This window comes from Propithecus coquereli, unplaced genomic scaffold (genome assembly GCF_000956105.1).
Source record: "Propithecus coquereli isolate 6110/MARCELLA unplaced genomic scaffold, Pcoq_1.0 Scaffold57, whole genome shotgun sequence".
Taxonomy (NCBI): Eukaryota; Metazoa; Chordata; class Mammalia; order Primates; family Indriidae; genus Propithecus; species Propithecus coquereli.
The window spans coordinates 7492192-7505707 of NW_012151618.1; the positions used below are offsets into that span (position 1 = coordinate 7492192).

The following is a 13516-nucleotide window of genomic DNA, read 5'->3' on the forward strand; positions in this document are numbered from 1 at the left end:
ATATATATATATATAGGTCTCTATCAGTAGCTGGCAAGCTTTTTGTTATAAAGGATTAGATAATAAATATTTTAGGCTTTGCAGGCCACATGTGGTCAGTCTCTGTTCCATATTCTTTGTTTTCTTTTTTTACATCCTTTAAAAATGTAAAAACAATTTTTAGTTCATAGCCAGATTATCATTCTACAGATCTATTTAGAATGCTAACCTGGTATTTTTCTTGAAAAATTCACTTTCAGGTGAATTAGTCATGGATTCATCTTTCCTCATTTTATTTATATTTTTCCGTTAAGTTATATTTAGGAGAAAGTTGAGCAGATGATGTCTAGGGTATGTCATTAGTACAAACGCTGCTATTTTGTAGTTTGAATATGTTCACATTTCTTGGCATGCTCTTTAGAGACCCTGTTCTGCAATATAGAGGGGTCAATAGGCTCAAAATTATTGGAACTGGAAGCAAGCAAGCAGAGCTTCATTGTCTTCAGTATTCTTCCTTTGCTTGGCAATAGAAGGCAAGAAGGAATTAGCTTCTTAGAGCAGGAGGAAGTATCAGCCCAGGAAGAATTAGAGATTATTGGAACCTTCATATTTACTTTCAAAGCAACTTTTTTAACATACTTTCACCAGTATCAAATTTGCAGGAAGGAAGCATAACTCTTCAGTATTGCAAAATTTCTTAAATTTGAATGTTTAATCTAGTCTTAATGGAATTAAAATACCAGCATCTTGCATTGCACCATATTGTAAGATAGGAAATCTATAGCTAAAGCCAAATTGGTATGCTAAGTCATTTAAATTTCATTTGGGGAATTTGTAGCTTCAAGTAGGGATTTCCAGAGATTGTTAGCAATGGAAACCTTTTCAAATGAAATCTTATCCCAACTTCCAATATATAAAACCAGTAAATGATGTTTTATAAGTGTAAAGTGATAAGGTTCAATTTACATCATGTATCACATTTATATTATTTTTTATTGAAATCAGTGAGGCTGTTTTGATTAATACTAAAACTTAAAATTAGGGATTATGGATGATATTTGCAGTTTTTTATCATCCTCCAAATTCATTTTACTTCTGTTGCATAGTTTTGAGAAAATCTTGATTGACAAATTTTTGTAAATGATATTAGCGTTTTGTTTGTTTCAAGTCCATCTTGTAGTCTCAGCATACACTTCCATTAGGCTGGCTCTTGAAGAGTGGTTGGAAGTAAAGTATTATTTCAAAGTTGAGACAAATGATCTGACAACTGATCTAACAACTTCTATTTCTGATAAACATGTCAGGCAAAAAGTACCCTGCATTTAAAATAAGCACTAAAACTATAAGTTGTTATTATTTACATTACCATTAGTTTTGAGAACAGTGTATACCAAGCTGAGTCTAAGCTAGTATTTAATTTAATGTTAATTTAATCTTCTACAAATGTAATGTAACAGTGTTCTTTTTTGTATGATTCTATGTGAGTAGACATAAAAAAAATCTAAATTTTACAAAGACCAGTGCAGAGCTGCAGTGTTCCCAATTAAAACCTCTTTACTAGAATTTGTAATGTAAACAAGGTATGTTTTTTCCAGTTTTGCCTAATGTTGACAGATACCATGACACTATAGGAAAACATGATACATGTGAATATGTTCATGACAGGTTTTTTCCTAATTGTTAGACAGTGTGAGACATATTAGGTTTTTAAATGACTGCAAATACATTTTTAAAATATATTTTATATTTAAATTTAAAATAAGTTCACCATGTTAAAAGTGACTTTGGAAAGAGTTCTAAGAAACAGTTTAACCACTGCCTTAAAGGATCCAATAGTAATCCTTTCCTGTAATGTAAGCAACCATCCCTCACATTTATATTTTATAACAATAAGTATCATAATTTGGAATAAAGTGGCAAAATACTTACTCTTTTTAACACTTTGTTTATAAGTTTATCTTTTAATCAGTTTTATGAATCTTTTGGATATTATCAAGTGGTGTTAATTTAATTACTTTAATGCTAAATAATTTATAATAAATATAGCAAATATATGAAGGTATAAACATGAACCGAGAAGCCATTAGAAATCATACTGCCTCATGCCAGGTGCAGTAGCTCACTCCAGTAATCCCAGTGCTTTGAGAGGCCAAGGCAGATGGATAGTTTGAGGCCAGAAGTTCAAGACCAGCCTGGACAACATAGTGACACCCTGTATCTACATAGGAAAAATGTAAAAATTAGCCAATTGTGGTAGTGTGTGCCTGTAGTCCTAGCTACACAGGGGGCTGAGGCAGGAGGATCACTTGAGCCCAGGAGTTCGAGGTTGCAGTGAGCTATGATCACACCATTGCACTCTAGCCTGGGCCACAAAGCAAGACCTTGTCTCTTAAAAAAAAATAAAATACTATCCCTAAAGGAAGTTGGGTGATTGACAACCAAGAATTTAACAAAAATAGAAGAAAATTGGTGATAGTAGAACTATAATTCTTAGATTGCTCACTGTTGTTACTATTTTCCTAGATTCATCTGGGAAAAGTGGCTTTAGGAAAAGTTCCAAAACACTTAAGGGAAAAAAATGCAAGCTGATTGTTTTTAAGGGTTCAACTCTTGGGGGAGTGAGGGAGTGAGAAAAATATATTGTTTTCGGGGAACATATATATTAGGGAGGGGGGAACTGACAAAAAGTCAAAGACTGTAGTATCAGAATGTTATCCTATTATAAATGCATCATTCATGACTTTAAAACATTTTAATAATTCCTGTTTGCTATCTGTACAATTTCTTAAATGGAATTATATAAGTTATTTGGTAAAACAGAACTTTGTTTTTATGACGTAAATTTGTCTTTTTCAAAGTTCAAAGAAGGCCCTTAGTTTTAATAAGAGGATTTATGTTATATTCACCCTTTTTATTACAAGCTCCTCTAGTAGACTACCGTCTACTATTCTTATTTTATATCTTTAGTATCTAGCAGTGTGTGATTAGCAGTAGGGATTCAGTAAAAGTCTATTAAATTATATGTATTGGTTTTTATTCTACCAAATATATCCTCTATAAGCATGTCCATATTTAATGTGTTAAAATGTTTAGAAAAAACATTTTTTAAAATAGTCTTCATTACAGACCTGTATAACCACATTTATGTAGAAAACTGATATGGACAGAATGACTCCTTAATTTGGCTAACAAGTCTAACAAGTCCGGCCTCTGCCTGTCTCTTACATTTCATTTCCTGCAACTTCCCACTTCATTTATTTTATCCTAGCCATGCTGGACTCTTTGTTGTTCCATGGCACAGTAATAAATTCATTTCTGCATCAGGGTTTTTGCGCTAGTGTCTACATCTCGAATGCTTTTTTCCACAGAGCTTCCCAAGAGTCAATGTTCACTTTGGTCTTTATTCAAATGTCATTTTGAAAGAAGCCTACCTGCCCTTCCTCCCTCCCTCCCTCAATTTTAGGTTCAGTGCATTCACTGCAAAATTGAGTTTGAAAAGTACAGAAAATTTCTAAATACCTGCCGTCTCTTCTCACTCCACATGCATAGCCTCCCCCACTATCAGCATCCCACGCTAGAGTGGTACATTTGTTATATTGATAAACCTTCAGTTACACTTCATTATCACCTAAAGTCTGTAATTTGCTCACTCTTGGCGTTGTATATTCTAGGGGTTTTGAAAAATGTATAGTGACACGTATCCACCATTATAGTATCATACAGAATAGTGTCACTATCCTAAAAATCCTCTGTGCTCTGCCTATTCATTCCTTCCTACCCTCCCTCCTAACAACTGACCTTTTACTATCTCTATAGGTTTGCCTTTTCCAGAATATTATTTGGAATCATACAGTATGTAACCATTTCAGATTAGCTTCTTTCTTTTACTAATATGCATTTAAGTTTCCTCTATGTGTTTTCATGGCTTGATAACTCATTTCTATCTTTTTTTTTCTTTTAAAAATAACAATCTATTTTTATTAAACAATTATACCATCATTATATCTAAAACATTAATATTAATTTCTTAATTTCATATTAAGTCAAAGTTCAGATTTCCCTGATTGTTTTTCAGTGTTTGTTAGAATCAGGATCCAAATAAGTTTATGTAGTTGCAATTAGTTGGTATTTCTTAAGTTTCTCTTTCTTTTTAAAATTGAAAACCAGTTTTTGTTGAAGCATTCTATCTTTTTTTTAACTGTAGTAAAAATACATAATATAAAATTTATCCTCTTACATATTTTTAAGTGTACAGTTCAGTAGTGCTAACTATACGCACAGCATTGTGTACCAGATCTCTAGAACTTTTTCATCTTGTAAAACTGAAACACCATACCTATCGGACAACAACTCCTCATTTTTCACTACCACCAACTCCCTGTAAACCACCATTCTACTTTCCGTTTTCAAGATTTTGACTACTCTAAATATCTCACATAAGGGGAATCATACAGCATTTGTACTCTTGTGCCTGGCTTATTGCACTCAGCATAACGTCCTCAAGGGTCATCCGTATTATATTGTAGCATATGACAGGATTTCCTTCTTTTTTAATATTCCATTGAATAATATTCCACTGTATGTATAGAACACGTTTTCTTTATCTATGCATCTGTCAGTGGACATTTGGGTTGCTTCCACCTCTTGGCCATTGTGAATAATGTTGCAATGAACATGGGTGTGCAAATATTTTTTCAAGAGCCTGCTTTTAATTCTTTTGGATTCAGAAGTGGGAGAGGCCTTTAGAAACTTTTGACTTTAGACTTCCTGGTCTGAAATAGGTCCTTCTCCCCTACCACTCTGTACAACCACATCCTGCTCAACTTTTCATACTAATACTTGATATAGTATTATATGTGTACATGTCCATCTATCTCAGTAGAATGTTAGTTGCATGAGAGCAAGAACTTTGTTTTATTGACTATTATAACTTTAGAACTCAGATTAGTGCCTGGCACATAGTAGAAATTTAATGGTAAAATTTTGTTGAAGACATGAATTGGATAAAATGGAAATTAAAATAAATATGCTTGTACTTAAATGTCTTTTTTGTTCTTGTTTAGATTTTTCTGAAATATACCTTTCTCCTTTCTATTTTCAGAATATGAGTGATGCTATGGCAATTTTGCACAAACTACAGACAGGCCTGGATGTAAACGTAAGATTCACTGGTGTTCGAGTGTTCGAATATACGCCAGAGTGCATAGTATTTGATCTTCTTGATATTCCTTTATACCATGGGTGGTTAGTAGACCCTCAGGTAAGTAGAAGAATTTAAATTATATAAACACAAATGCTGGAAAAATTTGTTAATTTGTCAAATTAATCTAAATTTATATTTTCTGATACTTATATTTTTGTGCTTTCTCCTGAAATTAGCCAAACTGTGAGGTTAAGGGCACAGTCCTCCAGACTGCTAAGTCTGCCCAACACTTCTGACCCCAACTGTGTAGAGTTAGGACCCAACCACAAAGTCAGAGGGAAGAGTTCACACAAGACCACTCTCACTTTTTACAACAACTACAGGTTCAGGGGTTTCCCAGAACTACTTTCAGGTTTAATAATTCAATAGAATGGCTCACAGAACTCTCTGAAACCTGTTATACTCGCCATTATAGTTTATAGCTGGGCAAAGGTAGAGACTGGAATCAGCCAATGAAAGAGACACATAGGGCAGAGTCTAGGAGGGTTCCACATGCAAATATTGTAAGATGCAGTCTTTTGTGATTGACTTTTTTTACTCATCATGTGTCTGGAGCATCATCCAAGTTATTGCATGTATCGATAGTTTATTCCTTTTTATTACTGAGTAATATTCCATGGTGTGGCTATACCACAGTTTCACCTATTAAAGAATATCTGGGCTTTTTCAAGTTCCTGGCCATTATGAATAAAGCTGCTAGAAACATTTGTATACCGTTTTTTGCTTGCATTTCTCTGGATTAAGTGTCAGAAGTGCAATTGCTAGGTCATATAGTAGTTGCTTGTGTAATTTTGTTTGTTTGTTTATTTGTTTGTTTTTTAGAAACAAGGTCTCACTCTGTTGCCCAGGCTAGATTGCAGTGGCACGATCATAGTGTCTTGAGCCGAACTCCTGGGCTCAAGCACTTCTCCCGCTTCAGCCTCCCGAGTAGCTAGGACTACAGGCACATGCCACCACACTTGGCTAATTTTTTAAAAAATGTTTGTAGAGATGGGATCTTGCTATGTTGCCCAGGCTGGTCTCAAACTTCTGGCCTCAAATGATCCTCTCGCCTTGGCTTCCCAAAGTGCTGGGATTACAAGCATGAGCTATTGTGCCCAGCCAGTTGTATATTTTTTTTAAGAAACTGTCAAGCTATTTACTAGAGTGTGTGTACCAGTAGTTTACATTCCCTCCAGTAATGGATGAATGATCCAGTTTCTCTACATCATCGTCAGTGTTTTATATTGTCACTTTTTAATTTTAGCCATTCTGATAGTTATATAGTAATATTTCTTTGTAGTTTTAATTTGCATTTCTTTAATGGCTAATACTGTTGAACATCTTTTCTTGTGTTGTTTGCCATTTGCATATACTCTTCAGTAAATGTCTCTTCATGTCTTTTGCCCATTTTCTAATTAGATTAATTCTTTATAGTTGAGTTTTGAGAGTTCTTTATATATTCTAGATACTAATTCTTTGTCAGATATATATTTTACCAATATTTCCTCACAGTCTGTAGCTTGTTTTTTCATAAATTTAGCAGGATCTTCACAGAGAAAAAAGTTTTTAATTTTAGTGAAGTACAGTTTATCAATTTTTTCCTTTATGCTTCGTTCTTTTGGTGTTTAGTCTAAGAACTCTGCCTGGCTCTAGATGCTGAGTATTGTCTCCTGGCTTTTTTTCTAAATATTTTATAGTTTTATGTTTTACATTTAAGTCCATGATGCATTTTAAGTCAATTTTGTATAACGACATAGGTTTAGGTTTATTTTTTTTTCCTATGGATGTCCACTTGCTCTAGCACTGTTTGGTATGTACCTGTCACCTGAATCAATATTAGAACATTATCTCCCTAAAAAGAAACCCCATTAGCATTGATTGCCCATTAGCAATCAGTCTCTATTTTCCCTCACCTTTCCAGCCTACTTTTTGTTTCTAAAGCTTTGGCTATTCTGGACTTTTAATGAAATGTTAAAGAAGTCCAATTTACCTATTTTTTCTTTTGTCACTTATGCTTTTGGTGTCCTAAGAAGGCTTTACCTAACCAAAAGTAAAAAGATACACTCCTGTTTTTTCTTCTGAGAGTTTTATAAGTTAAGCACTTATATTTAGGATTATGATCCATTTTGGGTCAATTTTTGTACATGGTTTGAGGAAATGGCCCAGCTTTATTCTTATGCATGTGTATATCCAGTTGTCCTAGTACCATTTGTTGAAAAGATTATTTTTTCTCCATTGAATTGTCCTGGAACTCAAATGATCTTTGTAAAATAAACCCACCCATTTATCCTCGCTCCCTCCTCATTTCCTTAAAACCCTCCAGTATAATTAAAATAAGAAAAAATCCTTATTAGGGCTTTTACGATATGTTGCATGAGCTTTACTCTGCCTATCTGTCCAACTTCACCTCATGTACTTCTCTTTCGTTTTTACTACCCTCCAGCAACACTACCTGCCTTTCTGCTCCTCAGACATGTCAAGCTCATTCCTGTCTCAGGGTTTTTGTACCAGCTGATCACCACTGTGTAACACTGTTCTCCTACCCTAAGACATAGTTGTCACAGATCTTCATATTTCTTGTTCCTCATTATTCAGGTCTTAGGTCAAATATCACCTTGTTAGAGAAGCCCTCCCTAACCAACTTGTTGAAATTAGTTACCCTGTCTTTCCCTAGTCATTTACTCTCCCAAGACCCTATTTGATTTTCTTTACCACTCATCATTATTTGGAATTATTTATTTCTTTACCTTATTAACTGTCCCTGATTAACTTTCATCTCCCACTAGAATGTAGATTTTATGAGGGTTGGGTCCTTATATCTGAGTGTCCAGAACAGTACCTGGTACATAATAGGTTCTCAATAAATATTAACTGATGGAATGCAGCATGCATACATTAATGACAGGGAAGGAGAGATTATAATACAAGTACTTGGCAGTGCTTTTTCATCTCTGTCCTTTGGTAAAAGCAGCTGGTATTCTGGGCAATGGAAGGATGGCTTACTATTATATAAACCAGGTAACTGTATCTCTATTGGCGTTCTGTCTTTGAAAATATCACTGAAAAGTCTACACATGCCCACCCAAGGTGGGCCATGTTGGGTCCTGACAGGTGACAATACCAGGTAGTTTACATTCTTAAAGTGAATGAGGTGAACATACTGTGGAACTTATGCCTGAATTCTTAAAAATCAGTCTCAGATCATTCCTTTGACTCTAAGAGTAGCTATATATCATCTGGTAAACAGTTGAATTCATATGCTTAAAGAAAAAAATGTATTCTAATATAGGACAGAGATTGTTCAGGCTTTTCTGGTCTAGACAGTGGTTTTCAAACTCTTGGAGGAGGCTCAGGGCTCTGCTTTATATCTATTTTAGTTACTTGCTTTGTGACAGAAGGATTCTGCTGCTGAAAAGGAAAAATGAACAAGACAAAATTTTGAAATCCATAGATTTGTATGAAATACCTTTCAAAACTGGCTAGTAATTTGTATTCTGATTCTGTGTTCTGCAAATAACTATCTTGCAAATAAATATCTGCAGTTGTCTAGATGGTGCGCATCAAAATTCAGTCACTGCGAAGGTATTTCCCTGTTATTAATTGATAACTAACTCCTTAATAGCAACACTGGAGGCCAGATGACAGTGGAATGATATATTTAGTGTGCTGAAAGAAGGCAAATGCTAACCCATAATTCTGTTCCCAGTAAAATTTTTCTCCCAAGAATGAAGCAAAGTCATTTTTCAGATTAATTCAATTAAGATAAATTGCTGCCAGTTGACTATCATTAATGGAAATTCTAAACAAGTATTTTGGTCAGAAGGAAAGTCATCCCAGATGGAAATAAGAGTGAATGGAGAGAAAAATAACATGATAAATCTGATTGTTGATTGTATCAAATAATAACATTATCTCTTGGGGTTTAAAAAAAAGAACGCTAGCATATACAAAAAGTATAACATAAATTGGGGGGAGGGTTAAATGGAATTAAAGCATTCTAAGGGCCTAGAATTGTTAAAAAGAGAATAATTAACTTCTGACTTTGATGTGGTAGGGGTAGATGTTGTGGTTTCTATAGCTTCTTTGCCCAGTATGGTAACCAAGAATGCCTATTTAAATTGATTAATTAAAAATTTAGTTCCTGAGTTAAACTAGCCACATGTAACTAGTGAACATCCTATTGGGTAACACAGATTTGGAACATTTGCATCATTGCAGGAAATGCTATTGTGCTTTTCCAGAATACCAATGAAAAGTATAGAAAACATAATGGGTAACTTTAATAAAAAGAGAAAAATTACTCCAGAAAAGAAGGAAGAATGGAGAGATAAACATTGAACTGATGGGACAGAGAGAATAGTATACTTAATAAATACAAATATATGAATAATTACAGTAAATATAAATAGGACTAAATACTTTAGTTAAAAGATAATGATTCTGAGGCTGGAATAGATATATTTGCTGTTTACAAGAGACATTTCTATTATTAAAATAGTATGTTATACAGAAAGATTGCAAGGAAAAAGGGAGAAAAGAGATGCCATACAATTAGTAATCAAAAGAAAACTGGATGTTCACTTTGGTAGTGCATATACCAAAACTGGAGTGATACAGAGAAGATTAGGATGGCCGCTGCACAAGAATGACACACAAATTCATGAAGCATTCTATATTTTAAAAAATAAAAACAAAAAAAGCTGATGTACCCATGGTAGTATTAGAAAGAATACACTTTAAATCAAGAAGCATTACTAATGATAGAATGTTTAATTTGCCAAGAAGATATAATAATTTTAAATTTGTATGTTCCTGGAGACGCTTGGAAAGAAAATATCCTGATTGACTGTTCCTTGGACCCGTGAGAACTGCCACAACAAGTAAAGATCAGTTTTTGGTAATGAAAACCAAGATTTTTATGTATCTAATAACATAATCTCAAAATACATAAGCAAAATTTAACAGAATTAGCAGAAGTAGATTGCCACAGTGGAAATACATCTTTATCTGTAATTGTAATAAACATACATTCTTTTTTTTTTTTTGAGACAAGATCTTGCTCTGTCGCCCAGGCTACAGTACAGTGGCATCATTGTAGCTCACTGCAACCTCAACCTTAAACTCCTGGGCTCGAGCAATCCTCCTGCCTCCCAAGTAGCTGGGACTACAGGCATGGGCCACCATACCCAGTTAATCTTTCCATTTTTTTTTTTTTTAATAGAGATGGGGTCTCGCTCTTGCTCAGGCTGATCTCATACTCCTGGCCTCAGGAGATCCTCTGCCTCAGCCTCCCAAAGTGCTAGGATTACAGGCATGAGCCACTATGCCCAGCCATATTCTTTAAAATTAATATATTATTTTTAGGAATAATTTCAGATTTATAGGAAAGATGCAAAGATCTTACAGAGAATTCCCATGTACCTTTTGTTCAGTTTTCCCTAATGTTACCATCTTACATGACCATGGTACATGTATCCAAAACTAAGAAATTTAGTACTGGTACATTACTATTAACTAAATTACAGTCTGCATTCAGATTTCACAAACTTTTCCGCTAATGTGTTTTTGTTGATGTTCCAGAATCCAGGTTATCACATTGTATTTAATCATCGTGTCTTCTTAGTCTCCTCTAGTCCATGACATTTCCATAGTCTTTCCTTGTTTTCATGACCCATTCTTTTTATGCACCCATGAAATTTGTACAAATTGATTTAATGCTGTATCATAAAACAAGTTGCAACAAATTTCCAAGGATTTAAAACATAAAGAGTATAGGATATCCTCTGACCACAGTGCAGTTAATCTGAAAATTAGTGGAAAAACAATAATTGGATATTTCTTGTATTAAGAAAATCATAATGAAACTTAGACTGTATTTAAAAATGACACAATAACTAAATCCATATCAAAACTTATGAGATACAGCTAAAAGAAAAAGGATTTTTAAGCCTCAAATTCTTATGTTAAAAAGAAAAAACAAAATTAATGAGCTGTCTATCCATCTTAAGAAAGAACAAAGTATTAAAATCGAAAGGAAATATAAAATAAAGAAGATCAGCAAAGGTAAAATTCTTTGAAAAGGATTTTAAAATGACAAACAGAAAACAAAATTTTAAAAATGGGTTATTTATGTACCATAAATTCCTAGGAGTAAATCTGACAAAAAGATGTGCAAGATCACTATGAGAACAATTTTAAAGTTGAGAGAAATTAGAGACCTATGTAAATATAGATATATGCTTAGATTTCAAGACTGAAATTATAAAGATGTCCATTCTCCCAAGAATAAGTTTTAGTCTCACTACAATCCCAAACAAAATCCCAATAGATTTGTCAGGGGGAGTTGTGAAATGTGACAAGTCAATTCTACGATTTATATACAAATGAAAAGAGCCAGGAATAAAAGCCAAGATATTCTTGAAGGAAAACAGATAGGAGAACTTGCTCTTCCAGATACAGAATATTTTAAATATTGTCATTAAGAATTACACCAATGACAGAGAAATAGGAGCCTTAAAAGGCAATACTGGCCAGGTGTGTTGGCTCACCCCTGTAATTCTAGCACTCTGGGAGGCTGAGGCGGGCGGATCGTTTGAGTTCAGGAGTTTGAGACCAGCCTGAGCAAGAGCGAGACCCTGTCTCTACTAAAAATAGAAAGAAATTGGCCAAACAACTAAAAATAGAAAAAATTAGCCGAGCATGGTGGCTCATGCCTGTAGTCCCAGCTACGCAGGAGACCGAGGCAGGAGGATTGCTTGAGCCCAGGAGTTTGAGGTTGTTGTGAGCTAGGCTGATGCCACCGCACTCTAGCCTGGGCAACAACAAGAATCCATCTCAAAAAAAAAAAAAAAGGCATTCGAAAGAGAATGCAAAAGCAAGCCACAGAGTAGAAGATGATTGCAACTTATATAATCAATAAAGGATTACTATCCAGAAGGTATAAAGAGCTCCTGCAAATAATTTTAAAAGATAGACAGCCCAACAAAAGGAGCAAATTACTTGAACAGGCACTTCACAAAAATGGATATCCAAATGGCCCGTCAACATATGAATTAGTCATTAGGGAAATACAAATTAAAATCAGAATTAGATACTATTATGCACACATAAAACTAACATTCAACATTCTGACAGTATTAAATATTGGAGAGGATATGCAGCATAGGGAATTTTCATTCCCTGCTGACGAGAATGGAAATTGGCCATCTACTTTGGAAAACAGTTTGATTTATCTAGTAAAGTTGAAGATAAGCATATCTTAAAGTCAGCAATTTGGCAAGGCATTTACCCTAGGAAAACTGTTGATGTGGGGAATAGGATAAATGTACAAAAATGTTCATAGCAGTGTTATTTACCATAGTCCCAAACTGAAAACAAGCCAAACAGTCATCAAAAAATGCATGAGTAACTACATTATGGTATATTCATACTATGAAATACTATACTGCAATGAAAATGAACATCCAATAGCTGCATACCACTACATACAACTACCTAGCATATTATATATTTGTTTATTTTGTTTATTATTTGTTTTTACTCTAGAATATAAGCTTTATGAAAGTTTAGACTATTTTGTTCACTGCTGTGTCTGCAGCTTCTCTAACAGCATCTGGTACGTAGTAGTTTGTAATAGGCACCTAAATAAATTAATTGAATGAAATATTAATATAGAGATTCTGCCTATGAAAATTTGAAATCTTTGTATTTTTTTGTTGCTAGTTTATAGAAGCATAATTGATTTTATTATATTGATCTTATATTTATTATTATAGTTATGTTTTTAGGGATTCCTTAGAGTTAAAAATTTAAATTCTTTGGAAAGACTTCATGAAGTTGAGTCACTAAAGAAAAATACTGTAAACAGTAAAGGTGTTCAGAAAAATAATGAACATCTGAAGAGATTTTGCCCTCAAATTGTTCTTACAGGTCTTTCATTTTAAATAAATCAAAACTGGAAGTCATAGATATGTTTTTTGTGTGGTTTACATAGAATCAAAGCCCAAGGATCATCTCCTCAAGGAAAGGCCTTATTTGGCTCTGCATCAAAAAATTGAGCCGCGAATACATTTTTGTGTTTCAGGTTAACATGAAATGTTTAAAATATGTATATACCTGTACAACATTTTCAACAGTTTCCCACTTTGACTTTTTAAATTAACTGATCTTCTCATCAGTCCCAGTAGCATGAGTTAACAGGCTTTTCTATCATAGAGTTTTGTAGGAACAGGGAGAATAAATTATAGTTTAGAGCAGTGGTTCTCAAACTTTGCTATGCATCAGAGTCACCTAGGCAGTGGAATGAAAACTTAGACAATTAAGAAGCATTTTGAGATTGGAATTCTGTTAGCT

At 34.0% G+C, this 13516-nt stretch overlaps 1 protein-coding gene across 1 annotated transcript in view; it reads left to right on the plus strand.

Moving 5' to 3' along the window:
• Positions 1-13516, plus strand: part of FAM63B (family with sequence similarity 63, member B) — a 69661-nt gene that overhangs the window by 25362 nt on the left and 30783 nt on the right. Inside the window, 2 exon segments of the mRNA XM_012658029.1 lie at positions 2650-2689; positions 5081-5239. Of these exon segments, the coding sequence (XP_012513483.1) occupies positions 2650-2689; positions 5081-5239 (199 nt within the window).